Here is a 21,789-nt window from a genome sequence, read left to right as displayed (position 1 = left end):
TTTGGGATTTTTTTGGGGATTTTTTTTGGAGTTTTTTTGGGGTTTATTTATTTTATTTTTTGGGGTTTTTTTGAGGGTTTTTTGGGGGTGTTTGGGGTGTCCCAGCCCCAGGACGGTCCCGGCCAGGAGCAGCTCCAGGCTGGGCCCGGGGAGATCCCGGATCTGGGGGGGAAAAAATAGAGAAATTTGGGTCAATTTGGGCAAAATTCAGGAGTTTTTGAGGGATTTTTTGGGGGGTTTTTTGGGATTTTTTTGGGATTTTTTGGGATTTTTTTGGGATTTTTTTTTTTGGGGGGGGGGTTCGGCTTTTTTTGGGGATTTTTTGGGGGGGATTTTTTGGGGATTTTGGGGGATTTTTTGGGGATTTTTTGGGGTTTTTTTGCAAATTTTTTTGGATTTTTTGAGGGTTTTTTTGGGGGGTGTTTGGGGTGTCTCAGCCCCAGGACGGTCCAGGGAGGTCCCAGATCTGGGGGACAAAAATAGAGAAATTTGGGTTAATTTGGGGTTTTGGGGTTTTTTTTGGGATTTTTTTGGGATTTTTTTGGGATTTTTTTGGGGATTTTTTTCAGCTTTTCTGGGGGATTTTTTTGGAATTTTTTTTGGATTTTTTGGGGGTTTTTTGGGGATGTTTGGGGTGTCCCAGCCCCAGGACGGTCCCGGCCGGGAGCAGCTCCAGGCTGGGCCCGGGGAGATCTCGGATCTGGGGGGAAAATAAAGAAATTTGGGTTAAATTGGGGTTTTGGGGATTTTTTGGGATTTTTTTGGGAATTTTTGGGGGATTTTTTTTTGGATTTTTTTGGGATTTTTTTGGGATTTTTTTGGATTTTTTGGGATTTTTTTTTGATTTTTTGGGGATTTTTTGGGAATTTTTTTGGGTTTTTTTGGGTTTTTTGGGGGGATTTTTTTCAGCTTTTCTGGGGGATTTTTTGGGGATTTTTTGGGATTTTTTTGGGATTTTTTTCGGCTTTTTTTGAGATTTTTGGGGGGTTTTTTGGCTTTTTTTGGGGGATTTTTTGGGGGTTTTTTTGGGGGTGTTTGGGGTGTCCCAGCCCCAGGACGGTCCCGGCCGGGAGCAGCTCCAGGCTGGGCCCGGGGAGATCCCGGATCTGGGGGGAAAATAGAGAAAATTGGTTAAATTGGGGTTTTGGGGATTTTTTGGGATTTTTTTTATTTATTTTTTGGGGTTTTTTTCAGGTTTTTTTTGGCTTTTTTTGGGGATTTTTTTGGATATTTTGGGGATATTTTTGGGGGGATTTGGGGATGTTTTGGGTGTAATTTCTGACCTTCCTGGCATTGTGGAACGCGGCTCTCCTCTGCAGGATCCAGGCCGGGTTTGGGGGGTATTTGATGATATTTTGGGATATTTTTGCCGTGATTTTGGTGATATTTGGGCAATAATTTGGCGATATTTTGGGGATATTTTGGGGATATTTTTGGGGCGATTTGGGGATATTTTTGGGATATTTTGGGGTGTGTTTCTGACCTTCCTGGCGTTGTGGAAGACGGCTCTCCTCTGCAGGATCCAGGCCGGGTTTGGGGGGATTTTTGGGGATATTTTGGGGATATTTTTGGGGCGATTTGGGGATATTTTGGGGATATTTTGGGGTGTGTTTCTGACCTTCCTGGCGTTGTGGAACACAGCTCTCCTCTGCAGGATCCAGGCCGGGTTTGGGGGGTATTTGATGATATTTTGGGATATTTTTGCCGTGATTTTGGTGATATTTGGGCAATAATTTGGTGATAATTTGAGGATATTTTGGGGATATTTTTGGGGATATTTTGGGGATATTTTTGGGGTGATTTGGGGATATTTTGGGGATATTTTTGGGGCGATCTGGGGATATTTTTGGGATATTTTTGGGGCGATCTGGGGATATTTTTGGGGATATTTTGGGTGTAATTTCTGACCTTCCTGGCGTTGTGGAAGACGGCTCTCCTCTGCAGGATCCAGGCCGGGTTTGGGGGGATTTTTGGGGATATTTTGGGGATATTTTTGGGGCGATCTGGGGATATTTTGGGGATATTTTGGGTGTAATTTCTGACCTTCCTGGCGTTGTGGAAGACGGCTCTCCTCTGCAGGATCCAGGCCGGGCGTTTGAGGCCGTGGGCACAGGCCGGGAGGGGGGAGCGCCCGGGGGGGGCCCCGGTGACCCCCAGGGCCAGGGAGGAGCTCCACTGCGGGTTCAGGGCGTCGATCTGCACCTGCGACGTCATCGGTGTCAATGATGACGTCATCAGCGCCACCGTGACGTCATCAGCACACCCAATGTTACATAGACCCCACCCCAACCCAAAATAAATCTCAAATTCTCCCCCCAAAATCGGCTCCACTGCGGGTTCAGGGCGTCGATCTGCACCTGTGACGTCATTGCCCCCATGACATCACCACTGCCCCCCCCATGACATCACACCATCCCTGATGACATCACAGGAGCCCCTAACCCTCATTGGCTGCTCCTTTATGACATCACCACCATTCCCTATGACATCACCCACTCCCAATCTCCCATGGTCCACCCCCTATGACATCACCCCCTTCCCTGATGACATCACAGGAGTCCCAGACCCTCATTGGCTTCCTCTCTTATGACATCACCCACCCCTAATCTCCCATTAATTATGCCTGTATGACATCATCATCAGCCCCTATGACATCACCACCGCCCCTATGACATCACCCCCATTCCTGATGACATCACAGGAGTCTCATCACCCTCCCCTAATCTCCCATCAGCCACTCCTGTATGACATCACCACCACCCCATGACATCACCACCACCCTATGACATCACCACCACCCATCTGACATCAACACCACCCCTATGACATCACCGCCCTCCCCGATGACATCACCACCACCCCATGACATCACCACTGCCCCTATGACATCACCACATCCCCCTATGACATCACCACTGCCCCCATGACATCACCACCGCCCACCTGACATCAACACCACCCCTATGACATCACCACCGCCCCTAATGACATCACCACCGTCCACTATGACATCACCACCGCCTCTATGACATCACCACCGCCCCTTATGACATCACAAACACCCCCATGACATCACCACTGCCCCTATGACATCACCACCGCCCCTATGACATCACCACTATCCCTTATGACATCACCACCACCCCTATGACATCACAACCACCCCCTATGACATCACCACCGCCCATCTGACATCAACACCACCCCTATGACATCACCGCCCTCCCCGATGACATCACCACCACCCCATGACATCACCACCACCCCATGACATCACCACCACCCCCTATGACGTCACCGCCCTCCCCGATGACATCAGAGTCACCTGGAAGAGCCTGCCCAGGGGCAGGGGCTGCCCCACCAGCACCAGTCCCACCCCCTATGACATCACCACTGCCCCTATGACATCACTGCCACCTGATGACGTCACAGCCCTCCCCGATGACGTCATAGTCACCTGGAAGAGCCTGCCCGGGGGGAGGGGCTGCCCCACCAGCACCAGCCCCTGGTTGTAGCTGGAGACGCGCGTGGCCGTGCGGGACCCGTTGGAGAGAAGGATGTTCTTCCCGTGGCAGCCCAGGAACGTCGGGGGGCCCTGAAAATGAGCCAAAAACCAGAAAATTTGGGGTTTTGGGAGGGGTTTGGGGGGTTTAAAGTGATTTTTGGGGGTCCCTGGGGGGTTAAAATGGGATTTTGGGGGATCACAGCGGGGTAGGGGCAGCAGGATGTTCTTCCTGTGGCAGCCCGGGAAGGTGGGAGGACCCTGAATTGGGGAGAAAAATTGAGATTTTGGGGTTCTGGAGGGAGTTCGGGGTCCCTGGGGGGTTTAAAGTGGATTTTTAGGGGGTAAAATTTTATGGAGTTTTGGGGGGATTTGAGGAGTTCTGGGGGGGATTTGGGGGAGCAAAAACCCAACCCGGGCAACCAGAGCGGCCCCAGTTCATCCCAGTTTGTCCCAGTCCCCTCCCAGTCCATCCCAGTCCCCCCCAATCCCCTCCCAGTCCCCTCCAGTCCCTCCCAGTTTGATCCCAGTTCCTCCCAGTCCCCCCAAAATCCTCTCCCAGTTGCTCCCAGTGCCCCCAATCCCCTCCCAGTCCCTCCCAGTCCATCCTAGTTCCCCCATTTCCCCTCCCAGTTCCCTCCCAGTTTAATCCCAGTCCCTCCCAGTTCCCCCCAGTCCCCCACCCGCCCCTCCCCCTCTCACCCACTCTCCGTCCCCGCCCGGGGGAAGGGCCGGGGGGTCGCTGGGGGAGGGGCAGGGGGTGGGGGAGGGGCTGGGGGAGTCCCCGCCCCCCCCGGCCGCCCCTCCCCCCGCGCTGACGATGGACACGGCCGTGACGCGCCCGTACAGGTCCAGGGCCACAAACGCGTTCTGTGACGTCACAGGGGGGCGGGGAGTGACGTCAGAGGGGTGGGGCGGGGAGTGACGTCATCCTCCACCCCTCACCACCACCCCCCCTCCCCCACCGGTAACAGGAAGTGACGTCAGAGAGGTGGAAATAATGTTGTGGGGCAGGAATTACATCATAGGGTAAAGAATGACGTCACAGGGACCCCTGTGTGACATCACAGAGCCCGCCCCAGCCCAACAGGAAGTGACGTCATATAGTCGCTATAAAGCCCTGGTCTCAACAGGAAGTGACGTCACAGCGTGTGGAAAATGACGTCACATTGTAAGAATGACGTCATAAGGATCTGAGTGATGTCACAGAGGGCAGGGATGATGTCATAGAGCCCTCCCCACCCTGACAGGATGTGACGTCACAGAGTCATTATAAAGCCACCCCCCAGGTGTGTCCCAGGTGTGTCCTCAGGTGTTTTTTTGCCCCCCCAGGTGTCCCCAGGTGTCCCCAGAGTGTCCCCAGGTGTGTCCCCAGGTGTCCCCAGCTGTGTCCCCAGGTGTCCCCAGGTGTCCCCAGGTGTGTCCCCAGGTGTCCCCAGGTGTCCCCAGGTGTGTCCCAGGTGTGTCCCAGGTGTGTCCCCAGGTGTGTCCCCAGGTGTGTCACAGGTGTGTCCCCAGGTGTGTCCCCAGGTGTGTCCCAGGTGTCCCCAGGTGTGTCCCCAGGTGTCCCCAGGTGTGTCCCAGGTGTGTCCCAGGTGTGTCCCCAGGTGTGTCCCAGGTGTCCCAGGTGTGTCCTCAGGTGTGTCCCCAGGTGTCCCCAGGTGTGTCCCAGGTGTGTCCCAGGTGTGTCCCCAGGTGTGTCCCAGGTGTCCCCAGGTGTGTTTTTGCCCCCCCAGGTGTCCCCAGGTGTGTCCCCAGGTGTCCCCAGGTGTGTCCCCAGGTGTGTCCCCAGGTGTGTTTTTGCCCCCCCAGGTGTCCCCAGGTGTGTTTTTGCCCCCCCAGGTGTGTTTTTGCCCCCCCAGGTGTGCTGTACCTTGGCCACCCCGGTGGCCGCAGGTCCCATGTCCTGCCCGTCCACCACCAGGTGCATCGAGTCGTCGGCCCCGCGCCGCACCCCGAGCCGGTTCCCCACCTGAGGGGCCCAAAATATCCCAAAATCACCCAAATTTACCCCCAAATATCCCCCAGAACCAGCCCCAGGCGGTTCCCCACCTGAGGGACCCAAAATATCCCAAATTTACCCCAAAATATCCCCAAAATATCCCCAAAAAATCCCCCAGAACCAGCCCCAGGCGGTTCCTCACCTGAGGGACCCCAAAATATCCCAAATTTACCCCAAAATTATCCTCAAATCCCTTTAGGAACCCCACAGGTGACCCCAAACCCCCCCAGGTGACCTCAAAACCCTCTCAGGTGACCCCAAACCTCCCACAGGTGACCCCAAATCCCTCCAGGTGACCCCCCAGGTGCCCCCACTGACCGTCAGTCTGTCCAGGCTGACCTCGTAGTTGTGCCGGACCTTGGCACCAGGTGAGCCCAGGTGACCCAAATCCCCCCAGGTGATCTCAAATCCCCCAGGTGAGTCCCCAGGTGAGTCCCCAGGTGACCCCCCAGGTGCCCCCACTGACCGTGAGCCTGTCCAGGCTGACCCCGTAGTTGTGCCGTGCGGCGGTGCCGTTGTGCCGGACCTCGGCACCTGTGACCGCCCAGGTGGGCGGGGCCGGCAGGTCCAGCAGGGTGGGGGGCAGGGCCGGGGGGCCGGGGGGGCCCTGCCCGGGGGGCAGCGCCGTCAGCCCCACCCTCAGAGACCCCGCCCACCGCTCATCCAGGGCCTCAATGCGCACCTGGACAGGTGAGACACGGACAGGTGAGGGTGGGATACACCTGGGACAGGTATGGGATACACCTGACCCAGCCCCACCCACAGGGACCCCGCCCACCGCTCGTCCAGGGCTTCAATGCGCACCTGGACAGGTGAGACACGAACAGGTGAGGGTGGGATAGGTACAGGATACACCTGGGACAGCCCTGACTCAGCCCCACCCGCAGGGACCCCGCCCACCGCTCATCGAGGGCTTCGATGCGCACCTGGACAGGTGAGACACGGACAGGTGAGACATGGACAGGTGAGACAGGGATACACCTGGGGGAACCCTGAACACACCTGGGATGGGCGGGGCTTAATGAACACACCTGGGATGGGCAGGGCCTAACCCTGAACACACCTGGGGTGGGCGGGGCTTAACCTTGAACACACCTGGGATGGGCGGGGCCTAACCCTGAACACACCTGGGGTGGGTGGGGCTTAACACACCTGGGCTGGGCTTAACTGAACACACCTGGATGGAGGTGAGGCTTAGCTCTGAACACACCTGGGGTGGGGGCAGGGCACAGGTGAGCCCAAAACTCACCTGGAGTTTAAATCAGGATGGGGGGGGCGGAGCCACTCCAGGCCCCGCCCACTTTGACCACACCCATTCTCTTAAAGAGACAGCGCCCTTTTTCACATTCCTCCCATTTCCTCACTTTGGGGCGGGGTTTTCCCCACTCATGGGCGTGTCCCCTCTAAACCCCACCCCTTTAAGCCCCACCCACTGTGACCACACCCATTCTCTTAAAGAGACAGTGCCCATTTTCCTGTTTCTACCAATCCCCCACCTGGGGGTGGGGCTTCCCACTCATGGACATGCCCCTCCCCCCAACCCCACCCCTTTAAGCCCCGCCCACTTTGACCACACCCATTCTCTTCAAGCCCCACCCCTTTAGGCCCCGCCCACTTTAACCACACCCATTCTCTTAAAGCGACAGCGCCCTTTTCCCGTTCCCCCCATTCCCCTCCCTCCCCTCCCCCGCAGGTGACCACGCCCATTGCGGGGCGTGTCCCCTTGGCCCCGCCCACCTCGAAGAGCTCTCCTGGCCGCAGGTGGGAGCGGCTGAAGACCAGCCCGTGGCAGTAGCCGGAGACGCGGGCGGCGCCCAGGCCCTCGGCCCCCAGGGCCACGTTCTGCCCACAGCGCCCGTGGAAGCGCTGGCACGGCCCGGGGGCTGTGGGAGAACCAGTGTGGACCAGTATAAACCAGTATGGACCAATATAACCCAATATAAACCCAGTATAACCCAGTATATCCCAGTACAACCCACAGCGCCCGTGGAAGCGCTGGCACGGCCCGGGGGCTGCCGGAGAACCAGTGTGGACCAGTATGGACCAGTATGGACCAGTATAACCCAATATAAACCCAGTATAACCCAGTATATCCCAGTATATCCCAGTATAACCCACAGCGGCCGTGGAAGCGCTGCCACGGCCCGGGGGCTGTGGGAGAACCAGTATGGACCAGTATGGACCAGTATGGACCAGTACAACTCAATATAAATACAGTATAAACCAGTATATCCCAGTATAACCCACAGCGCCCGTGGAAGCGCTGGCAGGGCCCGGGGGCTGCGGGAGAACCAGTATGGACCAGTATGGACCAGTATAACCCAATATAAACCCAGTATAAACCAGTATAACCCAGTATAACCCAGTATAGCCCAGTATAACCCAGTCCACGTTCTGCCCACAGTGGCCGTGGAAGCGCTGGCAGGGCCCGGGGGCTGTGGGAGAACCAGTATAAACCAGTATAGACCAGTATGGACCAGTATATCCCAGTATAATCCAGTATATCCCAGTATAACCCAGCACAACCCAGTATATCCCAGTATAACCCACAGTGGTCGTGGAAGCGCTGCCACGGCCCGGGGGCTGCGGGAAAACCAGTATGGACCAGTATGGACCAGTATGGACCAGTATAAATCAGTATAAACTAGTTCCTTCCTGTTTAACCCAATATGATTCAGTATATCCCAGTATAACCCAGTACAACCCAGTCCCTCCCAGTATAACCCAATATAACCCAGCATAATCCAGTTTACCCAGTATAACCCAGTCTATCCCAGTCTCTCCCAGTCCCTCCCAGTCCATCCCAGTTTATCCCAGTCCCTCCCAGTGCTCACCTGGCGAGGGGGGCGGGGCTTTCTCGGGGGCGGTTCCCGGGCTCAGGCTGTTGTCGGCCGGGCCGGAGGCGCCGGTCAGGGACACCTGGACACACTGACCATAGAGGTCCACCACGGCGTACACCTCTGGGGACATGGGGACACCTGTGTCACCTCAGTGTCACCTGTGTGTGACCTGTGACACCTGTGTGTGCCCTGTGACACCTGGACACACTGACCATAGAGGTCCACCACGGCGTACACCTCTGGGGACATGGGGACACCTGTGTCACCTGTGTGTCACCTGTGACACCTGGACACACTGACCATAGAGGTCCACCACGGCGTACACCTCTGGGGATATGGGGACACCTCAGTGTCACCTCAGTGTCACCTGTGACACCTGGACACACTGACCATAGAGGTCCACCATGGTGTACACCTCTGGGGATATGGGGACACCTCAGTGTCACCTCAGTGTCACCTGTGACACCTGGACACACTGACCATAGAGGTCCACCACGGTGTACACCTCTGGGGATATGGGGACACCTCAGTGTCACCTCAGTGTCACCTGTGACACCTGGACACACTGACCATAGAGGTCCACCACAGCGTACACCTCTGGGGACATGGGGACACCTGTGTCACCTGTGTGTCACCTGTGTGTGCCCTGTGACACTGGGACACACTGACCATAGAGGTCCACCACGGCGTACACCTCTGGGGACAGTGACAGTGTCACCTGTGTCACCTGTGTGTCACCTGTGTGTGACCTGTGACACTGGGACACACTGACCATAGAGGTCCACCACGGCGTACACCTCTGGGGACAGTGACAGTGTCACCTGTGTGTCACCTCAGTGTCACCTGTGTGACCTGTGTGACCTGTGTGTGACCTGTGTGTGACCTGTGACACCTGGACACACTGACCATAGAGGTCCACCACGGTGTACACCTCTGGGGATATGGGGACACCTCAGTGTCACCTCAGTGTCACCTGTGACACCTGGACACACTGACCATAGAGGTCCACCACGGCGTACACCTCTGGGGACAGTGACAGTGTCACCTGTGTCACCTCAGTGTCACCTCAGGTCTCTGATGTCCCCATGCCCACATGTCCCTTCACCTCCCAATGTCCCCAAATGTCCCCAATGTCCTTGCTGTCCCCAACACCCCCAATCCCCTGATGTCCCCAATGTCCCCAATCCCCTGGATGTCCTCAGTGTCCCTAATGCCCTTAATGTCCCCAGTGTCCCCAAATGTCCCCAAGGTACCTGGTGGCAGCCCCGAGCAGGCCACGTCCCGGTCAGTGAGAATGTCCCCAGTGTCCCCAGTGTCCCCAGTGTCCCCAATGTCCCCAGTGTCCCCAATGTCCCCATACCTGGTGGCAGCCCCGAGCAGGCCACGCCCTGGTCGGTGCCGTCGATGAAGTAGCGCAGGTCCCCTCCCCCCGTGCGCATCATCCCGATCCGCGCCCCCGTCCCCAGCGCGTCCAGGTCACAGCCGTAGTTATTCCTCATGGTGTTCCCGTCCTGCATGATGGCCGTGCCACTGCGGGGACACGGGGACATCGTGGGGACATCATGGGGACATTGGGGACACAGCCCTGACAGCCCTGACACAGCCCCGACACAGCCATGGGGACATGGGGACAGGGACATGGGGACAGGGACATGGGGACATGGGGACAGGTCACAGCCGTAGTTATTCCTCATGGTGTTCCCGTCCTGCATGATGGCCGTGCCACTGCAGGGACATTGGGGACATGGGGACATCGTGGGGACATGGGGACATCGTGGGGACATGGGGACATCATGGGGACATTGGGGACACAGCCATGGGGACATGGGGACAGGGACATGGGGACATGGGGACAGGTCACAGCCGTAGTTATTCCTCATGGTGTTCCCGTCCTGCATGATGGCCGTGCCACTGCGGGGACACGGGGACATCGTGGGGACATTGGGGACACAGCCCTGACAGCCCTGACACAGCCATGGGGACAGGGACATGGGGACATGGGGACAGGTCACAGCCGTAGTTGTTCCTCATGGTGTTCCCGTCCTGCATGATGGCCGTGCCACTGCGGGGACATTGGGGACATTGGGGACATCGTGGGGACATTGGGGACATCATGGGGACATTGGGGACATCGTGGGGACACTGGGGACACAGCCATGGGGACATGGGGACAGGGACATGGGGACATGGGGACAGGTCACAGCCGTAGTTATTCCTCATGGTGTTCCTGTCCTGCATGATGGCCGTGCCACTGCGGGGACATTGGGGACATCGTGGGGACATTGGGGACATTGTGGGGACAGTGGGGACACAGCCCTGACACAGCCACAGGGACAGGGACACGGGGACATGGGGACAGGTCACAGCCGTAGTTGTTCCTCGTGGTGTTCCCATCCTGCATGATGGCCGTGCCACTGCGGGGACACCGGGACATTGGGGACATCATGGGGACATTGGGGACACAGCCCTGACAGCTCTGACACAGCCATGGGGACAGGGACATGGGGACATTGGGGACATTGGGGACATCATGGGGACATTGGGGACACAGCCCTGACACAACCACAAGGACACAGGGACAGGGACATTGGGGACATTGGGGACACCTCAATGGGGACACGGCCATGGGGACACTGTGGGGACAGAGGGGACACAGAAGGGACAGGAGGGGACACCTGCCGGCCCCCCTATGTCGTGGTGCTTGGGGACACATGGGGACCCTTGGGGACATTGATAATCCCTTGGGGACACTCAGGACACCCCAGGGTCCCTTGGGGACATCGGTGACCCCTTGGGGACACTCAGGACACTCCAGGGCCCTTTGGGGACATCAATGACCCCTTGGGGACATTGGTGACCCCTTGGGGACACCCAGGACAGGAGGGACAAAGAGGGACCCCCAGGTGGCCCCGTGGGGACGTTGGTGGCCCCCAGGTGTCCCCAGGTGTCCCCACCTGAGCATCCAGGTGTCGTAGTCGATGTCCGTCATGGTGTTGGGGAACTCCAGGTCCTCGGGGCGGATGGCGGTGACACCTGAGGGGACACGGGGACACCTCGGTCACCTTGTGTGTGTGTCACCAGTGTCCCCACACAGCCCTTGGTGTCATCTCAATCCCCATGTCCCCAATGTCCCCAGTGTCCCCTTCACTCCCCAATGTCACCTCATGTCCTCAATGTCCCAAAAGTCCCCAAATGGCCCCAATGTCCTCAATGCTCCCAATGTTCCCAATGTCCCCAATGTCCCCAAAAGTCCCCAATGTCCACAAATGTCCCCAGTGTCCCCAGATGTCCCAAATGACACCAAGGTCCCCAAATGTCCCCAGTGTTCTGAATGTCCTCAATGTTCCCAAATGTCCCCAATCCCCCAATATCCCTCCAATGTTCCCAATGACCCCAAATGTTCCCAATCTCCCCCAATGTCCCCAAATGTCCCCAAATGTCTCCAAATGTCCCCAATGTCCTCAATGTTCCCCACGTCCCCAAAAGTCCCCGAAGTCTACAAATGTCCCCAATGTCCCCAAATATCCCCAATGTCCCCAAATGTCCCCAATGTCCCTCAATGTCCTCAATGTCCCCAGATGTCCCCAGATGTCCCCAATGTCCCCAAATGTCCCCAATGTCCCCAGTGTCCCCAGATGTCCCCAATGTCCCCAATGTCCCTCAATGTCCTCAATGTCCCCAATGTCCCCAGATGTCTCCAATGTCCCCAAATGTCCTCAATGTCCCCAGTGTCCCCAGATGTCCCCAGATGTCCCCAATGTCCCCAGATGTTCCCAATGTCCCCCATGTCCCCAATGTCCCCAGTGTCCCCAGATGTCCCCAATGTCCCCAGTGTCCCTCACCGGCCTCGATGGACCCCGACCATCGATCCACCATCTTCTGGATGACGATCTCGAACAGCTCCCCGTCCCTCAGGGCCCTGGGACACCAAAAAAACAGGGAAATTACCCCAAAAATACCCCAAAACCACAGAAATTAACCCAAAATTAACCCAAAATTGGGGAAATTAACCCCAAAATCAGAGTGGGGACACCCCAAACCCGCAGCTCCCCGTCCCTCAGGGCCCTGGGACACCAAAAAACACAGAAATTACCCCAAAAATACCCCAAAAACACAGAAATTAACCCAAAAATGGGGAAATTAACCCCAAAATCAGAGTGGGGACACTCCAAACCAACAGCTCCTCGTCCCTCAGGGCCCTGGGACACCAAAAAACACAGAAATTACCCCAAAATTGTCCCAAAAATGGGGAAATCACCCGTTTTTTTGGGATTTCACGGTTCTTTTGGGGTTTTTTGGGGGAATGTTGGGACATTTGGGGCTCCTCACTGGCTGGAGATGACGATGGCGTCGCTGAACTCGGAGCAGCAATTCTGGCAGGGTTTGGGATTGGGGTTGGGATATTTTAATGGGGTTTTTTGGGATTTCTGGATTTTAATGGGGTTTGTTCCATTTTTTTTTTGGTATTTCGTGATCCCTGGGCAGATTTTCTCAGGGATTTTTTTGGGGAATTCGGGGATTTTTGAACACATTGACCCGTTTGAGATGACAATGGCATCATTGAACTCAGAGTGGCTGTTCTGCCAAGGTTTGGGGTTGGATTTGGGGTATTTTTAGGAGGTTTGGGATATTTTAACGGGGTTTGTTCCATTTTTTCGGTATTTTGTCATCCCTGGGCGGATTTTCTCGGGGATTTTTTTGGGAAAGTCCGTGATTTTTGGTGATTTCGGTACCAACCCACCTGTTGGAGATGACGATGGCGTCGTTGAACTCGGAGCGGCAGTTCTGGCAGGATTTGGGGTTGGGTTTGGGGCAGGTTTGAGGCATTTTAATGGGGTTTTTTGGCATTTCGTGATCCCTGGGCGGATTTTCTCTGGGATTTTTTTGGGAAACTCCGTGATTTTTGGTGATTTCGGTACCAACCCACCTGTTGGAGATGACGATGGCGTCGTTGAACTCGGAGCGGCAGTTCTGGCGCAGCGCGGTGCGGCCGCCGTTGGTGATGACGGCGTTGGCGCCGTGCAGGCGGTGGAAGCGCAGGTCGCTGGGGGACGTCCCCGGGGACGCGCCGCTCTCGGGGCTGCCACCGCCGCTGTCACCCTCCGAGCCGTCCCCCAGCAGGGCTGGCACCTCTGGGGACGGCACGGGGAGGGGTTGGGGTGGCCCTGATGTCCCCATGATGTCCCCAAGGTCCCCCAATGTCCCCAAGGTTCTTTGAGATTCGTTGTGTCCCAAAATATCAAATTGTCCAAATGTCCCCAATGTCACCAATCCCCTCAATGTCCCCAGTGTTCCCAGTGTCCCCAATGTCACCAATGTCACCAATGTCCCCATTACCCCAATGTCCCCAGTGTTCCCAGTGTCCCAATGTCCCCATTGTCACCAATGTCCCCATTACCCCAATGTCCCCAGTGTTCCCAGTGTTCCCAATGTCCCCAATGTCACCAATGTCCCCATTACCCCAATATCCCCAAATAACCCCAGTGTCCTCAATTCCCCCAATGTCCCCAACGTCCCCGATGTCCCCGTTGTCACCCACCTCCCTCCTCCACGATGGTGGCCTGGGCCGCCTGCCCGTACAGGTCCCAGTCTGACCCCAATGTCCCATTACCCCACTGTCCCCATTGTCCCCAATGTCCCCATTACCCCCAATGTCCCCAATCCCCCTGATGTCCCCAATCCCCCTGATGTCCCCAATGTCCCCATTGTCCCCGCTGTCCCCAATCCCCCCGATGTCCCCGCTGTCCCCGCTGTCACCCACCTCCCTCCTCCACGATGGTGGCCTGTGCCGCCTGCCCGTACAGGTCCACCACGGCGTAGACGTTGGGGGGCACGTTCCAGGCGGCCGGGCCCTGGGGGGCCCCGTTGACGAAGAAGTGCAGGGTCCCGTCGTCCCTGCGCACCACCCCCACCGTGTCCCCCGCCTGCGGGGACAGCGTCACCGGGGCGGGGCCACCCACGTGTCCCCGGTGTCCCCTCCCTGGGGAGGGGAGTGTCCCCAAGCCCGTGGTGTCCCCACCTTGAGGCGGTCCAGGTTGTGGCCGTACTCGTCCAGCACCGTGGTGCCGTTGTGCATGACGCCGTTCCCCGTCATCATCCACGTGCCTGCGGGGACATTGAGGGGACATTGGGGACAGTGGGGACATTGGGGGCATCAGGGACATCGGGGACAGTGGGGACATTGGGGACATTGGGGACAGTGGGGACATCGGGGGGATTGGGGACATCAGGGGGACTGGGGACACTGGGGGTACTGGGGGATTGGGGACATTGGGGATGTTGGGGACATCAGGGGGATTGGGGACATCAGGGACATCGGAGACACTGGGAGGACTGATGTCACCTTGAGAATGTGGGGACACAGGGACACGGGAATTGTCACCTCAGGGACACAGGGATGTCACCTTGGGGACACTGGTGACACACAGGTGACAGAGGTGACACACAGGTGACACAGAGGTGACACAGGTGACACACAGGTGACACACCTGAGCGCAGGTTTGTCATCGTTGATGGCAGCTGCAGGTAGGCCGGGTTGGGGTGGGGACACTGAGGTGACACACAGGTGACACAGGTGACACACAGGTGACACAGGTGACACAGGTGACACACCTGAGCACAGGTTTGTCATTGTGGATGGCAGCTGCAGGTAGGCCGGGCTGGGGTGGGGACATTGGGGACATTCTGGGGTTGGGATGGTGACACAGAGGTGACACACAGGTGACACAGGTAACACTGAGGTGACACAGGTGACACAGGTGACACACCTGAGCGCAGGTTGGTCATGGTGGATGGCAGCTGCAGGTAGGCGGGGTTGGGGTGGGGACACAGGTGACACACAGGTGACACAGGTGACACAGAGGACACACAGGTGACACAGAGGACACACAGGTGACACAGGTGACACACCTGAGCGCAGGTTGGTCATGGTGGACGGCAGCTGCAGGTAGGCCGGGTTGTGGGTGGTGACGCCGATCTCGATTGACCCCGCCCACTTGTCCACCATCTTGTCCAGCCGCACCTGGAACAGCTCGTTGTCCCCCAGGGGGCGCGCGCTCAGCACCACGCCGTGATTGAAGTCATCGGTGGCACTGCGGGGACATTGGGGACATTGGGGACATTGGGGACACTGGGGACATTGGGGACACCGTGGGGACAGTGGGGACACCACGGGGACATCAGTGTCACCATGGGATACTGGGGACACCGTGGGGACAGTGGGGACAAGCCACACCATATGTCCCTCACTGACCCCAATGTCCCCCATTCTCCCAGTGTCCCCAACTCTCCTGATGTCCCCAGTGTCCCCAGTGTCCCCAGTGTCCCCACTGTCCCCATGGTCATTGTGGTCACTCACTGTGGCTGAAGTGCCGTCTGGCCCTCATTGACCACAATGTCCCCAATGTCCCCAGTCTCCACAATGTCCCCAGTGTCCCCAGTCCCTGCAGTGTCCCCAATGTCCCCACTGTCCCCGTGGTCACTCACTGCGGCCGCAGCGCCGTCCGGCCCTCGTTGACCCCAATGTCCCCAATGTCCCCAGTGTCCCCAATCCCTGTGATGTCCCCATGGTCACTGTGGTCACTCACTGCGGCCGCAGCACCGTCCAGCCCTCGTTGACCCCAATGTCCCCAATGTCCCCAATCCCCACAGTGTCCCCAGTGTCCCTATGGTCACTGTGGTCACTCACTGTGGCCACAGCGCCGTCCGGCCCTCATTGACCCCAATGTCCCCACAATGTCCCCAATGTCCCCATGGTCACTGTGGTCACTCACTGCGGCCGCAGCGCCGTCCGGCCCTCGTTGACCCCAATGTCCCCAGTGTCCCCACCATCCCTGTGATGTCCCCATGGTCACTGTGGTCACTCACTGCGGCCGCAGCGCCATCCGGCCCTCGTTGACCCCAATGTCCCCAGTGTCCCCACCATCCCTGTGGTCACTGTGGTCACTCACTGCGGCCGCAGCGCCGTCCGGCCCTCGTTGACCCCAATGTCCCCAGTGTCCCCAATCCCTGTGATGTCCCCATGGTCACTGTGGTCACTCACTGCGGCCGCAGCGCCGTCCGGCCCTCGTTGACCACGGCCGCCTTCTGGCCGCAGTTGGGGTGGAAGAGCAGCCGGGGGGGCGGGGGGGTGGCGGTGGCCGGGGTGGCCCCGGGGGGCCGGCGCGGTGTCCCCAGGGTCCCCTCGGGGGACAGGGCCCGCAGGATGGCGTTGTTGCGGCGCAGGCGGTCGCTGTGGTTGTGGTTGTGCACGATGGTCACCTTGACGGCCATCCCGTACAGGTCCACCACGCCGTACACCACCTGCGGGGTCAGCGTGGTCGCCACACCTGTGGGCAGGGGACAGCTGGGGACACTGGGGACACCTGGGGACACTGGGGACACCTGGGGACACGGTGGTGGCACTGGGGACACTGGGGACACGGTGGTGGCACTGGTGGCCATCCCATACCGTACAGATCCACCAGACCATACACCACCTGGGGGATCAGCGAGGTCGCCACACCTGTGGGGACACTGGGGTGGCACTGGGGACACCTGGGGACACTGTCCCTGGCACTGGGGACACTGGGGTGACACTGGGGACACGGTGGTGGCACCAGTGGCCATCCCATACCGTACAGATCCACCAGACCATACACCACCTGGGGGATCAGCGAGGTCACCACACCTGTGGGGACACTGGGGTGGCACTGGGGACACCTGGGGACATGGCCCTGGCACTGGGAACACGGTGGTGGCACAGGGGACAAGGTGGTGGCACTGAGGACACAGCAGGGACAGCACTGGGGACACGGTGGTGGCACTGGGGATGGGCTGGGGACAGCAGGGGACACAGTGGTGGCACTGGGGACAGCAGGGACCCAACAGGCTCCAGTTTGGGTGGGTTTGGGGTCAGTTTTGCGGTGATTTTGGGGGTTTTTGGGGGTCAGTTTTGGGGTCCCAGACCCTGGTCCACGCCGTTGATGTAGAAGTGCAGGGGGCAGGTTTGGGGGCAGGTTTGGGGGTTTTTGGGGTCAGTTTTGGGGTCAGTTTTTGGGGTTTTTGGGGCCCAGACCTTGGTCCACGCCGTTGATGTAGAAGTGCAGGGGGACAGGTTTGGGATGGGATTTTTGGGGTGACTCTGGGTGATTTGGGGTCAGGTTTGGGGTGGATTTTGGGGGGTTTAGGGTCAGTTTTGGGGCCCAGACCTTGGTCCACGCCGTTGATGTAGAAGTGCAGCGCGTTGTTGGCCTTGCGGGTGAGGCCGATGTGATCTCCCTCCTGTGGGGACAAACGGGGTCACCCCAAACCCCAAAAACCCCAAAATTCACCCCAAAAATCCCCCCAAAAACCCCCAAAAAACCCCAAAGGAGGAGGGGGAGGGGCAGGGACAGGAGACCCCCCAAAAATGTCCCCAAGGATGGGATGGGGACAATGGGGGAGGGGAATTGGGGGATTTTGGGGGAAAAAAACCCAAAATTTGGGGTCCCAGAATTGGAAATTGGGGGATTTTTTTGGGGAAAAACCTCAATATTTGGGGGTTTTGGAGTCTCAAAATGGGAAATTGGGGAATTTTTGGGGAAAAACCCCAAAATTTAAGGGGTTTTGGGGTCCCAGAATGAGAAATTGGGGGATTTTGGGGGACAAACCACAAAATTTGGGGGGTTTTGGGGTCCCAAAATGGAAAATTGGGGGGTTTTGGGTGAGAAATCCCAAAATTTGGGGGGTTTTAGGGTCCCAGAATGGGAAATCGGGGGATTTTTTGGGGGAAAAATCCCAAAATTTGGGGAGTTTTGGGGTCCCAAAATGGAAAATTGGAAGAAAAACCAAAATTTGGGGGTTTTGGGGTCCCAAAATTGAAAATTGGGGGATTTTGTAGTTAAAAAAACAGAAATTTGGGTGGAATAAATCAAATTTATCAAAAAAAAAAAAGATTTTTTTTAGGGAATTTTTGGGATTTTGGGGTCCCCCATTTTTGGGGTCCCCAAATCAGATTTTGGGGAATTTTGGGATTTAAAAGAAAAAATTTGGGTGCAATAATTCAATTTTTTTTTTAAAAAAAGGGATTTTTTGGGGGGGATTTTTGGGGGGATTTTTGGGATTTTGGGTCCCCCCATTTTTGGGGTCCCCAAATCAGATTTTAGGGAATTTTGGGGGGATTTTGGGGTTTAAAAGAAATAATTGGGGTGGAATAATTCAAATTTTTTTTAAAAAAACAGATTTTTTTTGGGGAGATTTTTGAGAATTTTGGGGTTCCCCATTTTTGGGTCCCCAAATCAGATTTTGGGGGATTTTTAGGTGGATTTGGGAGAATTTTGGGTGGATTTGAGTGAATTTTGGGGTTAAAAACCCAGAAATTTGGGTGGAATAATCCCAATTTTTCCAACAAAAATGGGATTTTTTAGGGAATTTTGGGGTTCCCCAATTTTTGGGGTCCCCGAATCAGATTTTGGGGAATTTTGGGTGGATTTTGGGTGGTTTTTGGGATTTAAAAGAAAAAAATTGGGTGCGATAATTCAATTTTTTTGAAAAAAAAAGGGGATTTTTTTGGGGATTTTTGGGGGAATTTTTGGGATTTTGGGTTCCCCCATTTTTGGGGTCCCCGGATCAGATTTTGGGGGATTTTTGGGTGTTTTTGGGGTGTTTTTGGGGTGTTTTTGGGCTCCCACCTGCAGCTCGTCCAGGCTGAACTCGCAGTATTCCCTCCGTGTCCCTTTGCCGTTGGTCAGGATCCCGCAGCCGCTCATCATGATGGTCCCTAAAGGCAAAAAAATCCAAATTTTTTAAGGATTTTCCTCAAATTTTGGGGTTTTTTAACATCCCCAAAATTTGGGGGATTTTTAGGAGGGTTTAGAAATGGGAATTTCAGGTTTTTGGGGTTTTTTTGGGTGTTGTCGTTGAGGAAATTTAAAACTTTTTTGAGATTTTGAGGGGTTTTTTTCAGAATTTTCGAGTTTGATTTTTTAAAATTGGATTTTTTTTTCCAGGATTTTGGGGGATTTTTTTTTTTTTTTTTTTTTAAAGATTTTGGGGTTTTTTGGGGGGATTTTTTCTTGATATTTTTGGTTTTTTGTTTTTTTTTTTTTTTTGGTTTTTTTTTTTTTTTTTTTTTTTGTTTTTTTGTTTTTTTTTTGTTTTTTTGGGTTTTTTTGGGTTTTTTGTTTCTTTTTTCCGTGAGATTTTTGGAGGTTTTTTTTCTGGAATTTTTAGGGGAATTTTTCTGGGATTTTGGGGTTTTTTTCCCCAGGATTTTTGGGATTTTCCTGGAAATTTTAGGGTTTTTTTCCCCTGGGAATTTTGGAGTTTTTTCCCAGGAATTTTGGGGTTTTTTCCAGGAATTTTGAGATTTTTTTTCCTCAGGAATTTTGGGGATTTTTTTACAGAATTTTGGGGTTTTTTTTACAGAATTTTTTTTGGGATTTTCCTCAAATTTTGGGGTTTTTTAACAGCCCCAAAATTTGGGGGATTTTTAGGAGGGTTTAGAAATGGAAATTTCAGGTTTTTTGGGGGGGATTTGGGGTGTTGTTGTTGAGGAAATTTGAAATATTTGGAGGAATTTTTGGGATTTTGGGGATTTTTCCCCAAATTTTTGGGCTTTTTTTTTTTTCTGGATTTTTTGGGGTTTATTCCAAGATTTTAGTTGGTTTTTTTTCCTAGGATTTTGATTTTTCCCCCCCAGTATTTTTTGGGTTTTATTCAGGGATTTTTTTTTTTTTTCCCCAGGATTTCTTTTTTTTTTTTTTTTTTTTTTCAGGATTTTGGGGTTTTATTCCTGGATTTTGGGATTTTTTTTCCATTGGATTTTTTGAGGATTTTTTCCAGGATTTTTGGGGATTTTTTTCCAGTTTTTTTTTGGAATTTTTCCTGTGATTTTTTTTTTTTTTTTATTTCTCCTGTGATTTTTTTCAAATTTTTCTTGTGATTTTATTTTTATTTTTCCTGTGATTTTTTTTGGAATTCTCCTGTGATTTTTTTCAAATTTTTCCTGTGACTATTTTTTTTATTTCTCCTGTGATTTCTTTCAAATTTTTCCTGTGATTTTTTTCTGATTTTTCCTGTGATTTTTTTTTTTTTTGGATTTTTCCTATGATTTTTTTCAGATTTTTCCTGTGATTTTTTTTTTTTATTTTTCCTGTGATTTTTTTTTTTCCTGTGATTTTTTTTTTTTTTGGATTTCTCCTGTGATTTTTTTCAAAGTTTTCCTGTGATTTTTTTCAATTATTTCCTGGTTTTTTTTCTGATTTTTCCTGTGATTTTTTTTTTTTTTTTTGGATTTCACCTGTGATTTTTTTCAGATTTTTCCTGTGATTTTTTCCGCGATTTTTCCCCAAATTTTTTTTGCCTTTTCCCCTGAATTTTGGGCATTTTTTCCCCGATTTTTGTGCCGTTTTTGGGTTGTTTTTGGTGTGTTTTGTGCTGACCTGAGCGCAGGTTGGTCATGGTGGCCGGGTACTCCAGGCTGTTGGGGTTGTGGGCCGTCACCCCGATCTCGATCGACCCCGACCATTTGTCCACCAGTTTGTCGATGCGGATCTGGGGGAAAACGGGGTCAGGGAGGCCCAAAATATATCAAAAAACGTAAAAAAATAACCCAAAAAAACCCCTCCCAAATTCAAACAAAATTAACAAAAGAAAAAATAAAAAAACCACAAAAAAATACCCCAAAAATCCCCCCCCCAAAAAAACCCAAAAATCCTCAAAAAATCCCCAAAAATCCCAAAAAAATTCCCAAAAAATCCCCCAAAATCCCCCCAAAAATCCCCACAAAATCTCCCCAAAAATCCTCAAAAAATCCCAAAAAATCCTCAAAAAATCCCCAGAAAATCCCCAAAAATCCCCAAAAAATCCCCCCAAAAATCCTCAAAAAATCCTCAAAAAATCCCCAAAAAATCCCCCCCAAAAATCCCCACAAAATCTCCCCAAAAATCCTCAAAAAAAACCCAAAAATCCCCCCAAAATTCCAAAAAAAATCCCAAAAAATCCCCCAAAAATTAAAAAAAAAAAAAAATCGAAAAAAATCCCCAAAAATTCCAAAAAAAATCCCAAAAAATGACCCAAAAATACCAAAAAAATTCCCAAAAAAATTCCAAAAATTTGTCCACCAGTTTGTCGATGCGGATCTGGGGGAAAAAGGGGGGTCAGGGAGACCCAAAATATATCAAAAAACGTAAAAAAATAACCCAAAAAAACCCCTCCCAAATTCAAACAAAATGAACAAAAGAAAAAATAAAAAAAAACCACAAAAAAATACCCCAAAAATCCCCCCCAAAAAAACCCCAAAAATCCTCAAAAAATCCCCAAAAATCCCCAAAAAAATCCCAAAAAATCCCCCAAAATCCCCCCCAAAAATCCCCACAAAATCTCCCCAAAAATCCTCAAAAAATCCCAAAAAATCCCAAAAAAAATCCCCAGAAAATCCCCAAAAATCCCCAAAAAATCCCCCCAAAAATCCTCAAAAAATCCTC

General features: G+C 53.8%; 1 protein-coding gene across 1 annotated transcript in view; it reads right to left on the bottom strand.

Moving 5' to 3' along the window:
* Window positions 1-21,789, bottom strand: part of NEURL4 (neuralized E3 ubiquitin protein ligase 4) — a gene marked incomplete at both ends in the record, with an annotated part of 38,043 nt that overhangs the window by 9,561 nt on the left and 6,693 nt on the right. The window contains 23 exons of the mRNA XM_083881578.1: window positions 1,619-1,622; window positions 1,706-2,202; window positions 3,458-3,763; window positions 4,286-4,372; window positions 5,376-5,554; window positions 5,967-6,186; window positions 6,264-6,308; window positions 6,386-6,430; window positions 7,242-7,387; window positions 8,055-8,087; window positions 8,339-8,423; window positions 9,327-9,367; window positions 9,705-9,874; window positions 11,299-11,377; window positions 12,187-12,263; window positions 13,272-13,476; window positions 14,106-14,268; window positions 14,364-14,449; window positions 15,254-15,435; window positions 16,386-16,671; window positions 17,533-17,605; window positions 18,994-19,082; window positions 20,746-20,857. Of these exons, the coding sequence (XP_083737704.1) occupies window positions 1,619-1,622; window positions 1,706-2,202; window positions 3,458-3,763; window positions 4,286-4,372; window positions 5,376-5,554; window positions 5,967-6,186; window positions 6,264-6,308; window positions 6,386-6,430; window positions 7,242-7,387; window positions 8,055-8,087; window positions 8,339-8,423; window positions 9,327-9,367; window positions 9,705-9,874; window positions 11,299-11,377; window positions 12,187-12,263; window positions 13,272-13,476; window positions 14,106-14,268; window positions 14,364-14,449; window positions 15,254-15,435; window positions 16,386-16,671; window positions 17,533-17,605; window positions 18,994-19,082; window positions 20,746-20,857 (3,210 nt within the window). The remainder of the gene's footprint in view (window positions 1-1,618; window positions 1,623-1,705; window positions 2,203-3,457; window positions 3,764-4,285; window positions 4,373-5,375; window positions 5,555-5,966; window positions 6,187-6,263; window positions 6,309-6,385; window positions 6,431-7,241; window positions 7,388-8,054; window positions 8,088-8,338; window positions 8,424-9,326; window positions 9,368-9,704; window positions 9,875-11,298; window positions 11,378-12,186; window positions 12,264-13,271; window positions 13,477-14,105; window positions 14,269-14,363; window positions 14,450-15,253; window positions 15,436-16,385; window positions 16,672-17,532; window positions 17,606-18,993; window positions 19,083-20,745; window positions 20,858-21,789) is intronic.

Source organism: Zosterops lateralis (genome assembly GCF_965231275.1).
Source record: "Zosterops lateralis genome assembly, chromosome: 34".
NCBI classification, from domain to species: Eukaryota; Metazoa; Chordata; class Aves; order Passeriformes; family Zosteropidae; genus Zosterops; species Zosterops lateralis.
This window is presented reverse-complemented; position numbering and strand designations above follow the sequence as displayed.